The 19,367-nt window shown below is 50.6% G+C and overlaps 1 protein-coding gene across 7 annotated transcripts in view; it reads right to left on the reverse strand.

The window, feature by feature from the left end:
• Positions 1-412: 412 nt before the first annotated feature.
• The window catches only part of MAPK4 (mitogen-activated protein kinase 4), a 47,969-nt gene continuing 29,014 nt past the window's right edge, over positions 413-19,367 (reverse strand). For all 7 annotated transcript variants that reach the window (XM_074570214.1, XM_074570211.1, XM_074570213.1 and 4 more), the window contains 4 exons: positions 15,506-15,650; positions 9,986-10,147; positions 7,631-7,832; positions 413-5,808 (listed from right to left, as the gene is read on the reverse strand). In XM_074570214.1, the coding sequence (XP_074426315.1) occupies positions 5,121-5,808; positions 7,631-7,832; positions 9,986-10,147; positions 15,506-15,650 (1,197 nt within the window). In that variant the 3' untranslated portion in view covers positions 413-5,120. The remainder of the gene's footprint in view (positions 5,809-7,630; positions 7,833-9,985; positions 10,148-15,505; positions 15,651-19,367) is intronic.

Here is a 19,367-nt window from a genome sequence, read left to right on the forward strand (position 1 = left end):
ATCACATTTCTTCCTTCTGCTATCCCCGATCAGAACCAATCCCCCACACACCGGTTATTCCTACCTGCTCCACTCTGCAGCCTGGACTATCCCAGTTTTGTTTAATTCCCCCAGATATTTCCACCCCCACCGGTGTGACCTAGGTAGGAATTCCCAGGAACAGAAGCCCGCACACCAAGCTATTCCCACGCAGAGAGCTGGCAGCCAAGCACTCAACCAGTCGTCAGACGTGCCCCGAGCGGTTCTCACCCACGGACACCGAAGCACCAAGAATAAGTTCAAATCCCACCTTGACGCGCTTTTACCGACAGCTACTTCCATTTTCTGGGAGGACTATTATATATCGCTTAAACTTAAAACAATATACTACCTGCGTGTACACGCACTTCATGCAACAGTGACACAGCACAGCAATTAATTACATTTTTAGGTCTAGTCTGTCCTGTCAAAGACGTACTTGGGTATACTCTCTCCGAAGCTTAATAAAAATTTATACAGACTTCCTAAACCACCTTATTTTCACCGCAAGACTAATCAAAGCAACCCTTTTGTTGCAATCTATTCTGCTGCAACCCAAGAGCCGATGGGATAAGACCCCGTGAGAAAAGGTTGTCTTTTTAAGACAGATTCTCCTTTTCTCCTATTTTTTTTTTTTTTTTTTTTTTTTTTGGATAAATAAAATCCTACTCTTTGAAGTTAGCGACGTGATTGTCATAAAGCAGCTGCAGCAGCGGCCGGATGGCCGTTCAAAACAGCGTGGTGAGGAGGGTCTCGGAAAGCGAAGATGCGCTTTGAGAGGACTACGCTCACCCGACTATTGTGCTACTTCAAAAAAATCAACCCCTGCCTTTGAAAATGCCAAAGGCAACCATTCACGAGCAAACACCATACGGTGTATTCGCCCTCTTCCGATTCCTCTTACCATCAATAGGAAAAAAAAAAAGAGATAAAAGAAAAGAACATTCCCGACCTGAAACGACTGCGTGCCGCGCTATACAGCGCTCTCACCGCAAGCTCTCCAAAATGCTAGATGGTGGCATGAAATTGCTCAAGTATGTGGTTTTTAGATTAAAAAGGGCAGAAAGGATCATTAAGCGGTCCAGTCTTGACTAGCTCCATTTGTAATCCTCAGTGACGCTGTGTTGTGGTTTTACTTTGGGGTCCGCCTTGGGCTTGTGGCGGAAAGACTTCCCGGGACGTCCCCAAAACCATATTTAAAAGTAAGCTGATTTTTTCGTGACTCTCATGGTAAAGCTCCGAAGATGGGGTTAACGCAGCTTTGCGATGGCGTAACAGCTGCTGAATCCCAACACGATTAAAAATAAACCGCAGTAAAAATAGTCACGTATTTGTGACCGGGGAAAAAAAACCAACAAAAACAACAATCACCGGGGCCAGCAACTGAAGCACCGTTTTGACATTTATAAGGTGTTTTGAAGAGCAGCTGAGCAGGCAGTTGCGCTCTCGGCTCCTTGATGGATTCCCAGTCCCCGACTGGTGTCTGGTGGGTGGCTGCAGTGGAAGGACAGACCCCCGCATGGAGGCCACCACCAGCGGCTCCCACAGGTTCAGTGATGGGGGATGCTGCTCCCTCTGTTCGTCAAATAAAACCATGCAAAAGGCCGGCCACAACGGCTGGCACCCACGAGGGCACTTACGTACCTGATCACTGGCTTAAATGCCAGCCTCTAAACTCGAGGTCCTCCTCGGCTTGGAGACATCTGCAGTCCCTCTGCTCTTCTCTCAGCCGCCAAGTCCCCTGCGTTGTCATTGCGGTGCCTCTCCGTGTCACCAAACAGGACCACATCGCTCGCTCCTGAGCCTCGGAGATCGCAAGGAGCATCCCCTGTCCCTCCTCCCTCTGCTCAGCACGCCCGCACCAGCACAGCTCTAAATCCATGAGTCCGTCCATCCCAGCGCCCCGTGGCCTCGGTGCCCCAACACACCACCTGTATTATTAACAGCAGCCACCCTCCCTTTTTTCTCTTTTCCAAATCAGTAACATCTGCCGGTTTGCCGAAACGCCCGACGGTTAACCTTGCACCGAAATGATCCTTCAAACACCTGCAAGAGGAAGCAGTTTGCAGACGTCACCGTGCGGGTGGCGAGGTCTAAATCCCCTCCCCGTGACGTGAAATACCACCCCCAACACCAAATAGTCACCCAATACCGCCCAGAACGCAAATATTCCGGCGATGCATGCGCAAATGCAGGTGGTTCGGGATCATTCTCATCATTCGTGATCTTTTCCAGCCTAAAAGGTTCTATGCTTTGCAGAAGAAACCTAGAGGCGAGTACTGGAATAAACATTTAAAGTCCTGTAATAAGCAAAATAACTACACGCTGCCAAGCAAGGAAGGCTCAGGCCTTAAATTTTATTGTAGACGAGAAATAAATCTGGCTTGTGATCGGCTGAGCACACTCAGGTAACAAATTCAAGCCACCCCTCTCGTTCCCCCGCCTTTTCCCAGCACGTGACGACGAAGTTTTGGAACATCTCACGAGCTGAGATGGAAAATCCGGAGCAGCAGCAATACGCTCCGTTGGCTTCTCGTGAAGTTAATGTTACCCTTTTACCTGTGGGCCCTCAAGCTCCCACTTCTCCTTAGAAGACAATATTCAAAAGCAAAACTGTTACTTTCATGGCCATAATAAATAGTCCCGTACGCCTCCGGTGAAGACCTTCAGCCCAAATTTAACAACCCATGGAAAATGGCTTCTGGTTTCAGAGGACGTGGCGACTGATGTCCGCCGGGGAAAACGCTGGCGAGGTTTGACTGCTGCTGATTTCTGGTGTCAGCACGTCTCCGTGTTTAACCCGACGGTAGCAAACAGTCGCTCAATCTGTCCGAAGAGAGTTTTAAAAGTCAGCTGCTCTTACCCTTCGGGTTTAAACTCCGTCAGCTCCCAAATATCTAATTTTCAGTCGATGCCTCCGGCTGCAGCATTCGTGTGTCTCCCATCAGAGGCCGGGCGCTACCTGCTCCCCTTCTCCCGGGTGGCACCAGGGAGCGATGGGACGCAACTGCGGCTGCGGCTGCCTCCTCCTCCTCCCTGGGGACACACTCGCTCGGGCACCGGCAATCCCCTTCCCAGCCTTTGCTGGCTGCTGCCGGTGCGCGGCGAAGTTGAGCGGGACCACGGGCGGCAAGTCGTGGGCTGCCGGGGCCGGATTCGGATCCGCTCCACTGCAGGGGCTGCTTCTTCGGCGTCTGAATTCCTCCCACCGCCAGTAAAAGTGCTGAGCTTTAGTTGAGGTATATCAATAATCTGCAACACACTGGAAACCAACCCTCTGTTCCTCCCTTGTCTCCCCTTTCTGAACTGCTGTGGGGGACGTCCAAACACGCGAAGCAAAGACCAGAGCCCAACGGCTTTACCTTCCGGGTGCCTTCTCCGATGGCTTTGCCTTCCAGGTGCCTTCTCCACCCCTGCCCCAGGACTTCCACCCCATCCCATCCACGCAGCCAGCAGCCTTCACGTCTATGCTGCTAATCAGCTGCGGTAACGGCCTTTCAATCAGCCTAAGGAGAGATCTTCACAGTAAGAACGAGTTTTTGGGTTCGTCAATGCCTAGCACAAGCTTTCCTACAGCTAAACCTGGACCTGATCCCACCGAGAAGAGAAACCAGGGTTAATACAGTAAATGCTGCTGTTAGTTACCATCCGAGTCTCGCATCAGTTTTCTTCACACCTCAGAACGTTTAGTAGATTGCTTGTTAAAAGGGTAGAAATTATTCGTATAGGAACAATAGTTAAATACGGACCTTGGAGTTATTAAGTACAGTAGTTTCTCTTTTACAAACGCAAGTAGCGCCGCCGTGCCGGAGAGCACAGCGACCCGATGGCAAGGAAAGCAGAGATTGGCTTTTATGACACTATTTACAGGTTTTTCCATTTTAAAAAAAACCGCCGAGTTGGATTAAATATAAGTAGAGAACATTTCTTCCATATACAAACTCTTGTTAGCTGATTAATTACTAAGGTGCTCAGAAGTGTGGATGAAAACAGGAGTTACAGTAGATCAGTTGCGTTTGTGTCTATTTACACCGGCATCTTCCAAAGAAGCTGGAAGCGAAGTGGCCAAGTTACGAACGTAACGCCACAGGAAGCGTTGTTTTCTTCACAGCATCTTTGTCAGAAGGGAAAATAGTAGTACTTTCATTCCTTTTTTTTATTAGCAAAGGCGGGTGCCCTTGCTGAGTCTGTGTAGCTGGTGGTGCCAGGCAGCATCGCACCGTGGGACACCCTGTTTCTACCCCTCGACTCCTGCCCAGCCCTTACCACCAGGATTTGCTGGTCTGATGGGCAGCTGCCCGAGACAGGACTCGCAGCACCAGGTTGTTACGCTGAAATGCATCGTATGGGGCCTCCTACGGACACGGAGATCTACTCCGTGCACCAGAAGGGAGAACTTATGTGCGAGAAACCAAACAAGGAGAATGCGCTTTGCAAAAATTTTGGCTTCCAGTCGGAAAAAAATAAAATCCCAAGTGGCCCGTATTTTGTAGGTCAAATTCCTTCCCCATTAACATTCTCGAAGAGTTCTTTTCTGTCTGAAGGGCAAACTCTACCTCCAGTTCCATTCTCTGCTGACTGATGGCTGACCACGGACACTGCCTGGCATCGCTTCTCTCCGTACCGCCTGTACTCACACGGGTGCCTCGGAGGAGCTCAAAGTTTGGCGTTTTGGCAACCCGTCAAACCAGGAGGGTATCTGACCATAATGAAAATGCTGATTTTGTCCTCGTCATTTTAAGATGCTATAGAAAAAGAAAGGAAAAGAAGTTGATGTGACTTCTGTTTGCGAACTTCCCATGTACTGTCATCTTTCCCTCGTACATTTAAGTTTCAAACAGGTCCCAGAGATTGCAAGGCAAGAGTGTTAAGGCAGTAGAAGAAACTCAGTATTTCATTCACACCTCTTGATTCCCTTAAAGGTATTTCTAAGGCATCAAAAGGGGCATGTGGTTTGTGCTCGCCTTTTCAGAAAAAGGCATTGGGTATAGTGTAAAAAAATGGATGCTCAATGACAGACGGAAGCCACTCGGCCCCGGGCAACGGCCACAGCATCAGAGAGGAACAGGGAGATACAGCGGGGTTTCCCGGGTGCGGGTTCCTCACCATCGCTCTTTCTGGTACACCTCTGTTTGTACAATCTCACCGGGGTGCTCAGATATGCAGGCCCCGTTGATGTCATTGAGTTTGTTGTCTGGAAGATCCTCGGGTTTTGTGCAAAGTTTCAGCGCCCTGGAGATGAAGACGTCCAAGTCAAACTCAGGGTCTGTCTCACCGGTCACCTCCGTGGGTTCTTTGTGGAGACGGTGAGGAGAAGATGGCAGGCTCCGTTCCTGAATCTCCGGAAGAGGACTGGCACACTCCAGACCCACCTGCGTGCTCTTCACCCACTGAGCAATCTCCAGAAAGAGGTTGGATGGTTCTTCTTCCAGCGATAGCTCAGCTGCGGGTGCTATGGTTGCTCTTTTCCAGTGGGATAAATCTAAAATCAGCTTGGGCTCGGAGTAATGGTGGGGCTTATTGTCTCTCCACAGCAATTTGTCCAAGTAGGAAGGTGACCCCACTTTGTAATCACACGATTTCCCGCAATCGGCATCAAAAACTCGGTCCATGGATGAGTGGGATAGCTCCAAGAACCTCTCCGAGCTGCTCTGTGAGTATTTCCGGGGATCAACTTGCGCTTCTTCAGCGATGGATTCGGACCCTGCCCGGGGGTCCCGCTGAACCTCATCCATGTCGTGGTATTTATCGTGTCTCCATTCCAAATCGGAGGAGAGGCTTACGTGATACCTGCGAAAGACACGCTGCTATTAGACACGCAGACGATGGCTTCGTTAGAAACAGCCGTGCTCAAACAGGTACGGATGCTGCTATTTTTGCCTTTTTCTTGCTAATATACCGCTTACCTACAGATCTCTGAGTTCTTAATAATATTAGAGACCTTTTTCTTGCGGGTTAAAAATGGCAGGGGGATGAGTAATTTATCAAGAGTCTGAGACGGGACCAGTAATGGGAATAAAAGCCAAGAACCAAACCAACTGGCCCCCTCATTTAGCCCTTCATCGCTTTTCCTCCACTTGGCATTAAAACGTGATTAACAATATCAATAATCAAACTGTCCCTCAAGCCCACAGACAAGCATCGCAGTGCGAACGCTCCTTGTTTGTTGCCATAAAAGTAAAAAATAGGAGCTTAAATCCCCACTGAGGTCGGACATCACCAATTTACTCCGACATCATGGACCGAGAGCAACCCTGAAGGATGCTAAGTGATAACTTCTCAAGCCAGGCGAACTCCCTGGATTGCAATTACCTGACAACGCCCATTCTTAGACACGGCTTTCAAAGTGACATCTAATTTACCGGTTCCTAACTGAGCTGCCTTTAAAAGATGTGTTATCCCAGAAACTGGGGCTCTATGTCCCGGCAATGAAACGCTCTTCAGGTGTCCCACAACGCACAAAGGCAAAATCATTTCCCGTTCCTAAAACACTCGGCTCATGTGGCAACGTTTACAGCCCTATAGCTAACGTCCCCGGCTGGGCGGCGGGACCAACAATCTAGGTCCCAGCTTCTCGTGGCACACCAAGAAATAGAACAGCCAAGAGATAAGAGGGCGACAAGGTGACCTCCAGCAGCTGATTTGCTGCTTTGGGGACAATAACCAGCAGGGATGGCGGAGCTGTGGGCACTGAAGATAGATATCCTGAGGAAAAGCTTCCGGCTTTCCTCTTTACCTAATTCATCTGGTCGTCCTCCCCCAGCTTCCACCCTGGTACCGGTTCACTCAGGCAAAGAGATTAATAATAGGGATTTCTTTCGATTATTTTTTTCAATGCTGGTGACACGTAGCAGATTAAGAAAGCGAGGCGATTTAATTGCTGTGCAGAGAGGAACAACGCCGCACACATCCCCAGCCGGCTCCCCCCGCTCAGCTGGAAGGGGCTGCCTAGGAAAATGAACCCAGTTAATTCTTAGCCGCTTATTTTGTCCCACCTTCTCCAGTGCCGGGGCTGGCCTGGTAACCGGGGTAATCATCTAGGACATGAGAGACCTCAGCTCAAGGCTTCGATCTGCTCTAAACTTCCTGGACAACTTTCAGCAAACCATTTAAAACTCAACGCAATTAAGTTTTTGGTTTTGTTTTTTTTTTTTTTTGAAGACCCCAAATCTGTGGCCTCTGGGGCTTATGCGCCTTGAAAAGCGATAAATACAGCGCTCCAGATCAGGCCTGGTCCCCGAAAAGTACAACAAGTATTTTATAACTGGTATTATAGGGACAGAGGGAAGGACTGTAGTGTCATTTAAAGAGATGTAACTCAAATGATGACAATACAGGCTGTTAATAAAACCAAGAGCGGAAAGATACTCAGTAACTGGAACGTGCAGACTGAACATCTGCGCCCTGTGGAAATCAATGACGAAGCTCTCGTCGGCTTCAGCAAGGTGCCGGCTTGGGCTAGAATTACAACATGGCATAAAGAAAGAAAAGCCGGTGTTTTTCACGGGTCTGGAGCACGTGTGACTGAACCCAATCGGAGTCTCACCAGTCAAGTTGTGCCTAAAGAATTGAAGCCAGGCTCTGGTCTCTGGCCCAGCCCTGGGTACCGTACCTGTCCCAGTTCGACATCTGGCTCTGGTTGGCTTCCATCAGTAAAATATCATCAATCTCATCCTCAATCCGGAACGGATGCTGAGACACCGGTTCATCCTCGGGGCAGGAATACGGACTCATGTAAGGATGCTGCAGACCCATCTCAGCTGTTAATCGATCCATCGGGTTAAACGTCAATATTTTCTCCAGAAAATCAATGGCTGTGAAGCAGAGAGAAACAAGCTAATTCCTCAAAAGCAAAACCAGCTTCCTTTCCAGGACGAGCCGCACGAATCCCCCGCAAAACAAATCCCCTCGAAATAAGGAAGGAATCAAAGGTCACACATCCTTTGTCCTTCTGTCCTTCCTGCATCCATCTGACCCGCCGCGGGAGCTGTGTGCTTGCAGCGGAGCAATCCCGCAGCCCCCGGGTGTCACTTCATCTAGCAAGGCAGGAGAAATGATGGCAAGTGCATCACACCTCCACAGGACACCACATACACGGTATGTACCTGCCGCTGCGAGCCCGGGCCGCAACGCTAAGCTCCTACCCCAAAAAGACCTTTGGACGGCGTCGGGGTTTGATTCCACGCTCTCAGATCCATTCGACGAGCATGTTGCGTTTTGGACAAGCGATTTCACGTCTTTATGTGCAGCTGAAGCCCCATGAGATGTAAAATGCAATTTTTAAAAGTCCTCAGCATGACCCAGACTAGGAGAATTCTGAGTGCCTAAAATTATTTTAGAAAGACTGCGGAGCATGAACTCTTTTCTACGACGATGGAGGAGGAAATCAAGTGCAATTAAACCTAAAGGTAGAGGGTTTCTTGCGATTCCTTTGACGATTCCTTTTACTGACGTTATTGCGAAAAGATCAAATCCTGCCATTAAAGACGTTGCTTATTCAGTTGATTCTCGGCAAAGGGAAGAACCCCTTAGAATTCAGATAACACAAATAGGAATATGCCTTTCTTCATTTACAACTTTTTCACCGGACCTTCAGAAATATCCCCATTAAAGATGTAATTGTGTGAACGGGACCCGTTTCTTTAGGGGCAAAAATCACTCAGCAGAAAGGAAGGGCCACACCTCTTGCCTCAGTGCTTAAACATTAACCGATATCCGATTGTCTCCCACGGGATTATTTCATTGCCGGGACTAATTAAGTAGGAAGGAATCAATAGCTTCATAAGGTCACTGACTGCGGGCAAGAAGCACAGTGGAGTGATATATTACGAGTTATATATTATGGGTCAGAGAGGTAGGAAAATGTCGATGAATTATGCAAGGGGCGCAAGCGACCTTTCTTCCCGCAGTAACGATGGGGAATAAATCCGTTCCTGCTTGCCGGAGGCTGCCGCGGTCCTTGGGTAACCCAGGCACTGCCAAACCCATATAGCGGACGTCGTATAACCAAGAGTTACGCCAGCGAACATAAGCCGGGCTTGGTCTTGACGTCTTCCCAAAAGCAGGTGGCCAGGTCTACCAGCCCGGTTTAAACCTTGGAAGGAGCTCAGAAAGGTTGACGTGGCCTGGTCCAGGCTGCTCAACTCTGGCTGCCACCCTGCGAGAAAGATCTCACTGCCTATAAAGCCGCTCCAGGCAGATGTTTGGCTCCAAAAGCCAGTGATTTGCAGCCCCCTCACAACAAACTGCTGATTTTTAACCAAAGGAGGGAAGTGGCTGAAGTGGCACTCGAGCATTGCAGGCTGTGACAACCCAATGCAAGCGACGTCCAAGCCTCGGAGCGCTTGGACAACGGTGCTGCCTGTAGCAACCATCTCATGGAGTTCAGATGTTTGCGGGGTAAAAGCATTTATTTTCTTGTTACTGTACAATTGCGTTCACGCAGAAAGCAGGGCAAGAAAGGTAAGAGGGCTTGAAAATGGCAGGGAGGTTGGAACTAGATGATCTTTAAGGTCCCTTCCAACCCGAACCATTCTATGACTCTAAAATAACCTGTGGGCTGAAGCCTCGCTTACTGCTCCAAGAGAGGAATGGGAAGGAAGGGAAGCAAGGCTGGCATGAAGGGGATGTGCCTTGGAAGTGTCTTGGAATCATCTTGGAAGACTATTTCACCCTTATTTCTGTACGAGCTACCTGCGAGGAAGCTACTGCATCATGAGTCATGCCTTCCCTGGTGGGATGGTGAGCGGGACCTGGGGCGAAACTGGTGGGGACGTGTGAGCTCCAGGTGGGGCCATGCACTGCAAAACCCCGGATACCTGAATCCTGTTCACCAGCGTTCATACACTTGGCCTTAGAGGACAATTCCTGTGACTCCCTGGGGAAGTGACTCCCTTTCCTAGAAACATGGCAGCCGGGGGAAGTCCCAGGAGAAGGACATTGCTGGAGCCAGCGGGCACTATGGTACCTTCACTGTCCACTTCGGGGAGCAGCTTGCGCAGCGGCTTCCTCACTTCCCAGGTGCTGTTGATGAACGTGGGCATCACTTTGAGCAGCTCCTCCTTGTCTTCCTCGTGGATAACGGGGATCGTCTCCAGAATAAGCTGCATCTGTTCCAGCTCATGACACCCTAAACGGGCAGAAAACAGGCAGTGAGGTGAGACCCAGAAGTTAAATTCGGGGTGGGGGAGGTGGTACTATTGACCACCCTCCTGCATGGCCACCCCTCCGAAATCCACGCTGATGCATCCCTGCGTTAACCACCTCTCTCTGCTCCCAGGAAAACGTGGTGGGACTCCCAACCGGGTCACCTCTTTTTCAGGGTGAGAGAGTTAACCTAGACAATTTGCCCTCCTGGCGTTATCACCCTGAGGGCGTCTGCGCAGCTTTTCAACTAACCTAACCACCTACTAAAAAAGATTACGAAGCAGAAGCCGTACCCGACTGAAAGTGTGGGGCGGGGGAGCCTCGTTGGTGGGGCGCATCCCATCCTCTCGATGGGAAAAGGGTTTTTGTGACCCGATCCCACCCGGCTGCTGGGTACCAAGCCCAGGCTCTGATGCTGACGGTTCCCACAACTGCTAGGAGCAATCAGATCTTTTTTAATCCTTTTCCTTCAGGACATATTTATCCGCGCATCCCCAAGCCCCTGCTCAGGACTGGCTACCAGTCAGTGACAGTGCCAGCGGAGCGGAGCCGACTGCCTCGTTAATGAACGTTAATCCCATTCTTTAGCGCACTATCGGACGTGACCAAGAGCTCGGCGGCTGATTTCCAGCTTCCTACACGTAGAGAGAAGCAGCCTGGCAGAAATACCGAGCCGCGCTATTGATTTTCTGTCTGCTAGAAATGCTGCTTATAAATATTCTGTCATTAGAGGCAGGACTATCCATTAAGACAGCGAGCTGGCTGGGGTGGACAAACCAACGGGGATTTTTGGGCCACCAAGCCCTTTGTGCTGTCCCACTGATGGATTTTGGGCTGCTTCACGGGCAAGCAGCACCCGGCTGATGCGCAGCAAGAGGAGTGAAACTCATTTATGGCACAGCGCTTCGGATCTGCGGGGATGGCGGAGAGGCCAACTTGTAGGGGATGATGCTGGAGACCATTGCTGGTGTCAAGCCACCCCATCCCTTGGGAGGTCCCTGGCACCTTGCAGGGGCTGCCCTTCCCAGCCCAGAGCTCCCCATGGGTCTGCAGGAGGTTTCCAAACTCAAATCCATGGAGCCGACCCCAAACACAGCCCTTGGGCAAGGGAAGGTCCAAATGGCGAGGTTGGGAAGGGGTGTCCATCCGTCATGGCCTCATCACTCCAACAAGGTTTGGTTCAACGCAGTCATGGCCACTTTCACCCTGAATGGCAGAGCTCCGAGCCAGGACTTGGCATGAACTTTGAGAACCGCAAAGCAACACTGACATTAGCACGGCTGGTCACCGTCACACCACATCTCTGCTCAGAACAAAGCCTCAGAAGAAAATAGGGCAAGAGGACAAGCAAAAAAAAGACCGAGGGACACCCTCCTAATATCAATCCTGGGCAAATGAATTGACTTTCCTATAGAAAAAAGGAATTTTGGGTCATCTAGCGGTTCGCAGCATGGCTCCAGGAGAAACTAAAGATGACCACCAGGAAACAAACAGCTTGCTGGTCAAGCTAATTCCCAAATTGTGATCAAAAGTACAAGGTATTAAAAGTCACAAAGGCGTCGGGGCTGTTCTCCTCTCAGAGCAGCTCCAGTCTCTGCTCGCTGAAGGTACCTGGCAGCCAAAAGGCACCGTGTTTAGTCACGCAAAGCAGCTGCTAACGCAACACAGGAAGCATTAAATGATAGCTCTCAAGAACCCAATTCCCCACCCTTATCCTCTGCTTCTGTAATTCCTCGGGACCTTCTGGAGGCATTAATCCTTGAAAAGAAAAACATGAACTACAGACGGAATAAAGGCAACGTGCTGTCGTTACCGCAGAGAGAACGAGGAGCTCTGCAGCCAAGCCCTGGGAGAGCACCCAAACCCCGCTAGTGACTTCTCCAGGAGCCAGCACCAATCCCATGGGAAAAGCCACCGCGCCACCTCCCAGCGCTCAGTGACAGCCATGGCCCCACCGGCGAACTCCACGGAGATCTGCGAGGACAGGAGGCTTTTCTTTTTCTCCTATTTTTTTCTTGCTTCCACTGGCGATGCTTTCGGATACGCTTCGGCAGCAGAGGGTGGAGAAGGCACTGGAGGGAGCTGCAGCCGCTCAGCTATGGATGCTCCTCCCTGTTTTCCACGCTGCTCGTGGCGGGGGGGCTCTCTAAAGGTCTGCGAACCAGGTTTTAGCTGTTGGAGACGTTCTACGCTCCTGCGAGCTTTGGGTTAGCCAAATTTCTTGTGCTCTCCTGGGCTTCGCCAAACCCGAAGCCACTCGTGCCACGGCATCGCCCAGCCAAGGGGCTGCGGGGAGGGCAATGGGGCTGGGGGTCTCGCTCTGCCGGGCGCTCCTTACCTTGAGTAACGAGCAAAGTGAGTGACATCTATTCCTAATAACCCATCACCTTAATTTAACGGCGTTGCTTAAGCACCCCAGACGGTCTACTGAGTTAATTATATTGATTTATGCTAAACACCCAATTTAAACCGAGCTGCTGACGCATACTCCAAAAAACAATTTATCCAGCGTAAGGCAATTACCGGAGGTTTGCAACTTTCTGGGAACTACGTCGCTGTTATTTCCCACGGGGTGTTTGCCGGCGACCCAGAACTCTCCGAAAGCCTCGTCCTGCAGCCGCAGAGCGTGGCTCCGTGTGGCCGGGGACAAAGTCCTTCTCCCAGGAAAGGAGGAGAAAAGCAAAAGCTGCTGTCGTGCACGTATTTGCCAGTTTTAGCTGTTCTGAGGTTTGAGGTTTTTATTTTCCTTTTTTTTTGGACACCGGCAGACGAAAGAGAGTAGGTGGCATGGGACACTGTGGGGCACCCTGCCCCACTGCCGGGCTCCCACCCCGGCTCTTCTTTACTTACTGGTATAGGAGGAGGCCAGGAAAACAGGGCACGGGGCCAGGACCTTCCTGTAATAACTCCACAGACTATTTTTAAAGCAACCCAAAAGGAATATGTATTTCGAGCTTCGGTTTTGATCCCCACCCATTAACTAAGTATCTTGCCGTCATCTGGGGGCTTATTAAGGGATTGCCCAGGGCTGGAAAGCAGAGAAGCAAGGATGCTCGCAGCACTTTGGCTGAGTCCGGTCTGGGACCTGCCAAATCTCATCTCCTGAATCTCTAACCTGCTGTAGACCCTCAGGAAACCTGCAAAGTAGGTTCCCATATGGATGCTCCAGGGCATCTCACCCGGGCAGCTAGGACAGGACTGATCTCACCTGGAGCCACGTGCTACACCAGCACGGGCGCTTCAGCTTCTTCTCCGGCTGCTCTTTATGAGCGGTAGTGGAAAAATAAATATTTCTAAGGCACAATCTCAGATGAAGGCAGAGAGCTAACACAGGCCAGATGAATCACATCCTGGAGCTGCCTTTGCCTCTGTCTTGACCTTGACCAGCTTGGACACCTAGGTGGGAGATGGCTGGCGTCAGCCAACGTAGCTGCTACCCCTGGGGTCCTCAAACAGCAGGAAAACCAAGCTGGGGCTGAAAAAGGAGTCAAGCACGGTTTGGAAAACCAGGATAAAGATGAGTGCTGGGGTGCTCTGACGGGGATGGCCAGAGAAGGACCTCGACAAGCCCATCTTGTTTCGCCCATACTTACCCCTCGCTTCTACTGACGAGGAGTAAGTATAGGAAACGAGAGATTGACTTAAGAGTCCAAAAAGTTTTCCCTGGGATTCCAGCTACACCCAGTTTAACACAACGCGGGCTGTTGCTCTGGTGTGGTGTGACTCCTGCAGGACCAGGACCCTGCCATCTGCACTGGGGTTTGCTTCTGCTGCTCTGGTTCTGGAAAGGCATCGTCCAGTTTACTTCCACCCAAAAAGCTCGGAAATCCTTCCACGGTGCAAACCACAGCTCGGCAAGGGCTGGCAGAGCTGCCTCGGGAGCTCACTCACCTGCAGCATCTCCCAGCGAGACCAGAAAATGCTCGTGTCCGCAGGGACAAGTGGCACGTGGAGACATCCCCACTCCTGGAATATAGCCCAGGGAGACAGCAGGAGCAGCTAGATCCCTGGACTCAAAAATTTCGAGGAGGGGAGAGCAAGGCCAAGAGGAAGGAAGGAGAAGGAGGCAATTTTAATGTTCTTTTCTGCTTCAATTTTCCAGCTTTCACAAAAGAACCATGGAAGCTGCAAGCGGGAGCCGGGAGGGAGCGACAAAGCAGCTGCAACCAAAGCCCAGCTGCGGAGCTCTGCGGTGCGCTGAAATATTTCTGAAGAAAGTGTCTTTCTCCATTATTAATGGGTCTAATTATTTATTTACTCAACTCTGCAAACAGCTGCTCACGAAATGCGTTAAACCTTGTCATTCCAAACACTAATGGGCGACGGTAGAGACAACCAAGGGGGAGCATCGCTGCAGGCGCTGGGCAGGGAGGCAGCTGCTTCCATAGGCAGAGGGGCTGCTCCATTCCTGAATGAACGGCTCCGCCTCCCGGCTTGGGAAGCACAGCTTTGCCCCCGACAGGAGCATTTTTGGAATTGTATTAAATCAAGATTTGCTTCACAACAACATCACAGTTGAGCTTCAAATGCTGCACTGGGAATTACACGCGCCTTGATGGAGCTTTTTTTTTTTCCCTTTCCTTGCACCCCACCTTTACCATTCCGATACCCGCTTACAGGAAAATCCTGAAAATGGCTGAAAATGGGTAGTGGCATTCAAATGTCTTCCCTCAAAGAAAAGAAACACCTTGAAGACACCAACCACAATTAAAATCCACGGCACAGAGCACAAACCTCTTGGGACAGGGCTACATTATCTCACGTCCTTACACTCCACCCTACGATATTTTTTTTTTTTAGCATCCTGCCTCCCAACAAAAAGCTCTTATTTTCCGTTGGAAACCCAGAAACAGAAAAAGGTTTTCTTGTTTCATCAGAATTGTTCTTTGTTTGGGGTTTTGCTTTTCGGCAGCAGACTGTCCCTGCCAGGCGAGGCTCAGCACAGAGGCACCGAGGACCCCGGCCAGCCTCGGGCAACCCACCGGCCGGTGGCTTCCCACCGGGTGCCATCAAACCCAGACCACCACGTGTCCATCCCAGACAAGATCAATAAGGCAGAGTGAAGATCAAGATGCGCCAAACGAGGAAGACTAGATGACCTTTAAAGGTCCCTTCCAACCAAACACATTCTACGATTCTAAGGAACCCTCTAATAGAAGACGTTGTGCAAGTGAAGTTTGAAGATGGCTCTCATGTCTAATAACCAACCGTAGGATCCTTGTAGCGACGCTGGCTACAAAGAGAGGGGAATTCCCTCTGCCGTGCTAAAAAGCCTTTGAATCAGGTGGCAAGGAAGGAGGGAGGGAGGAAAAAAATTAATCAACAGGAGCCAGAAACCTACCAGCAAAGAGCATCCTTCCCGTCAGCATCTCGGCCAGGATGCAGCCGGCCGCCCACATGTCGATGGCTTTGGTGTAGTTGTTCGGCGAGAGGAGGAGGCGAGGGGAGCGATACCATTTTGTCACTAAGCCTTCGGAAAGGTAACCCTGAAAAAACAGAGACAGAGACATCGGGAACTTCGCCAGAGGGCTCCTCCCTGGTCAGCCCCACCATCGGATCCTGCGGAGAAACGTGCCCACCACGCTTGTGCTGCATCTCTGGCGGGCCGCGGTCGTGTACCTTGCAGGAAGCAAAGAGGTGAGACACAGACCACTGCAAACAGAGATGCTGCCGTGCTCCCGGAGGCAAAGCACTTGCCGCTCCCCAAAAACTTATTTGCCGATTGTCACTGTGGTATTGAAGCAGCTTCTGCAAAGGACAGATGGCTTTAATAGCACAGATTTGCAGACCATACCTGCAAAAGTTATTTCAGGTCACTGTTAGAGGACTTGGATGTATTATATAAATCCCAGTTCTACCATCTGAGATGTTCTGGAAGTTAAGCGCGTTATTTAAGCACCGTGCCAGCTCCCAGCTATAACCCAGCCGTGTGTGAAGGAAGCCTTTCCCAGCTCAGTAGCCCAAGCACAGCGCTTAGCTTTCCAAACGTTACCAGTTTGCAACCTATTGCTGATTCCATCTCTAGTTAATCCTGGATCTATAGTCCCTCCACAGCTACCTAAACTGCAAGCTACGTACCACTGAATTCCCATGGATCCAACTCCCAGGACTGATGCTGAAAATGAGTTTTTAGAGGGCACAAGGGGACGCGAGACCGGAGCAGAGGCGGCCCGGGGAGCACACAGGGCTCCCGAGTGGGCTGAGGATGCCAAAGGATGCTCTCAGCAGGATCCAGCCTGCCTTGCACAGAAGCCAGGCGAATTCACCGCTGAATTCAACAGGTTGCCCGGGAAAGCTGTGGCTGCCCCATCCCTGGAGGGGTTCAAGGCCAGGTTGGCCGGGGCTTGGAGCAACCTGGGCTGGTGGGAGGTGTCCCTGCCCAGGGCAGGGGGGGTGGCACTGGGTGGGCTTTAAGGTCCCTTCCAACCCAAACCGTTCTATGGTTATCTGGGACCCAGCATCCTTGGGACGCTGCTGCACTGAACCCCACTTCAGTCCAGGGCATGTGCTGGGAACTGCGGACGAGCCCATGCAGCATCACAGGGGTGAGACGCAGGATCTCATAATAAAGAGGAAAACAAGGGAACGGGCAGAAAAACGGGTTTACGGAGGAACAACACTACCGCATGGAAGGAATGCCTCCTGGACCAGATGTCTTAAAGCATCGCCGAGTAGGTACCACGGCCCTGCAAGGGCTGCAAGCCAAGAGTCTTCAACGGGTGATGTGGGGCAGGTCCCCGTCCTCCATCCTACTTTACTTACAGTGAGGACATTGGTTGGGATGCTTGACCTGGTTTTAAAGGAGATGCCCTCAGCAGCGCCCCACCGGACAAAGACCGAGCGCCAGCGTCTCTTTGGACCACAGCCCTCCCGCTCCCGGACTCACCCGGGAGATTCAACACAAGTGCCAAGCGCTCGGCAGCTCCCGCGGAAATCAAGGGGACGCGTTCAAGCCTGTAAATAACGCTGGCATCCTGAGGGATGTCCCAGCGCCCCTGGCTTCGCTCACCAGCCAAGCTCCGGATGCGCGGGCGCCGCGCCGGGGTTGGACGTGAATGGTTATTTCATCAGGATGATGTTGGAATATTCCTCAAAGGCATTTTCTATATTAAATATAATGGATTAAGAGAACGAGGTAGATTGAAACGCAGTAGAAAAGACAAAATAAGATTAAATTATAAAGTTGAATTGCATTTAAATGCTCTGAAGCATCGGAGAGTATCGAGATGCAATGACAGCGTGACTACAGTTTGTGTAAAAACTCTGTTAAAAACTCCACCCGAACTGATATAATTTCATAAACTATTTCCAGCTGCCATAGAACTGTGGATGCAGATATAACGTCTCCCAGGATGTTACAGGATACATCTCCCAGCCTAGACGCGAGAGCAGCGCACCATCACTACGAGGTTTGTAACGCTCCTCTCCCCCCAACGCAGGTTGTTGTTGCGATTCCCAAATGTGTAAGTCGTCAAGCTTTTAATCATAACGGGCTCGCTTTTAAAAGCGCATTTTAATTTCGGTCTTCTGAAGAGAAGTTGTAATGGAGGCTGATTAGCCGAGAAGTTTCATTTAACGCTGTTATATTTTCGCTAACGCTGCTGAATCAGAACCGGCACCAAAGCCCCCAGGCGTCATCCGATCAGGCCGCCGCTTTTCAGCTACTGCAATTGTTCCCAACGTTGGTATTTACTGGAAAAATCCTAAGAAAATAAACTTTGGGGATAGCGATCCAGGGCAATTCCTGGCGGGAGCAATTTCCTCCCTTTCCCGGCAAAGGAATGCCATTCTCCTTACAGATTTAACGCTCGGTTCCTACGTTTCTCCTCTCTGACAGCACGATGGATTAGAGTTCTCGGAGTTCATGCAAAACCTATGAGCAATATACTGCAAATTTCTATATGTTGCAACAAGCCAAACCTTTTCTTCCCCAGGCACCTCTCATGTGTTGGAGAAAATTCCCTGCAAAAACTCGCTGGCGATTTTGGACACATTTTCAACCCCTCCCCTGCCACGTGAGGTCACTGGTGGTAATTAATTAGCAGCATTTCTCATTGCGCTTCCCATCACCATGTATTTGACTGTCATCTCTCTGCTTTCAGCTATGAAATAACCCAGATCATTGGGTCACCGGCCACTGAGCCCAGGAAGGACCCATGGAGAGGAGGACAGTGGCCCAGGTTGCCCAGAGAGGTGGTGGAGGCCCCATCCCTGGAGTTGTTCAAGGCCAGGCTTGACGAGGCTCTGAGCAACCTGATCGAGTGGAAGATGTCCCTGCTCCCTGCAGGGGGGTTGGACTAGATGGCCTTTAGAGGTCCCTTCCAACCCAACACATTCTATGAGGAACCTAGGGCTTCTCTCCATCCCACCAACTCGTGGACCATACAGCTGGACCTCCCTTTCCTTCCCATGGCATTCAGCTGCTGGGCTCTGGGTTATCCCTCCTCTTCCTCAGGGGGAAAATACTGGGAAGGGAGGTTTGAAAATCAAGACTTTTCCAACCCAGCTCAAGGTTCTCCGGTGGGAGCAGCTGGGGGTGCTAGAGCTCAGCCACCCAGTCCTGAGTGGTTTATCCAGCTCCAACACCTACATCTGCTCTGCCTCCACAGTGGATAAAAACAGCCTAGATCATTATTTTTATAAAATAGATAAGTTCCTGTCCTACCACCTGGAGGAAGTAATTACGGTCCTGCGGACTATCAAATCCTATGGAGAAACATCACCATGGCTTTGGGGCCGGCACAATCGCGGGATGCTTGGGTAAGGATCCACCTAAACCTGGGTTAGATACAGGCTCAGCTCCTGCCCGTGGCGCTGAGACCTACATGAGGGCAGCAGCTGTGCCAGGATGGAGAGCCCGAGCACTTCCAGGCACCACCTACGCAAGGCATGGGCTTTAGCACAAGGGTTTCATCATTTATATAGATTCAACCAGACAGAAAGACCAAGAGCAGAAGCATATTAATTAGTTCTAATTAAGACGGAACGTACATCTTCATGACAACATTCTGTGGATTCAGCACAGCCCTTTCTGAACTGAACCACCACTGGAATCTCTTGAAAAACCCATGTAACGGACTTAATTTAAAAACAGAAATAGTTTCAAGTCCGAGGCTTGCTCTCAAGCTCTCCCATGCTATTTTTTTCCGGTGTTCAAGGATCGTTTTCCTGCTTCTCCGCTGCCCCAGCGGGACGTGCAGGAA

Source organism: Larus michahellis, chromosome Z (genome assembly GCF_964199755.1).
Source record: "Larus michahellis chromosome Z, bLarMic1.1, whole genome shotgun sequence".
NCBI classification, from domain to species: Eukaryota; Metazoa; Chordata; class Aves; order Charadriiformes; family Laridae; genus Larus; species Larus michahellis.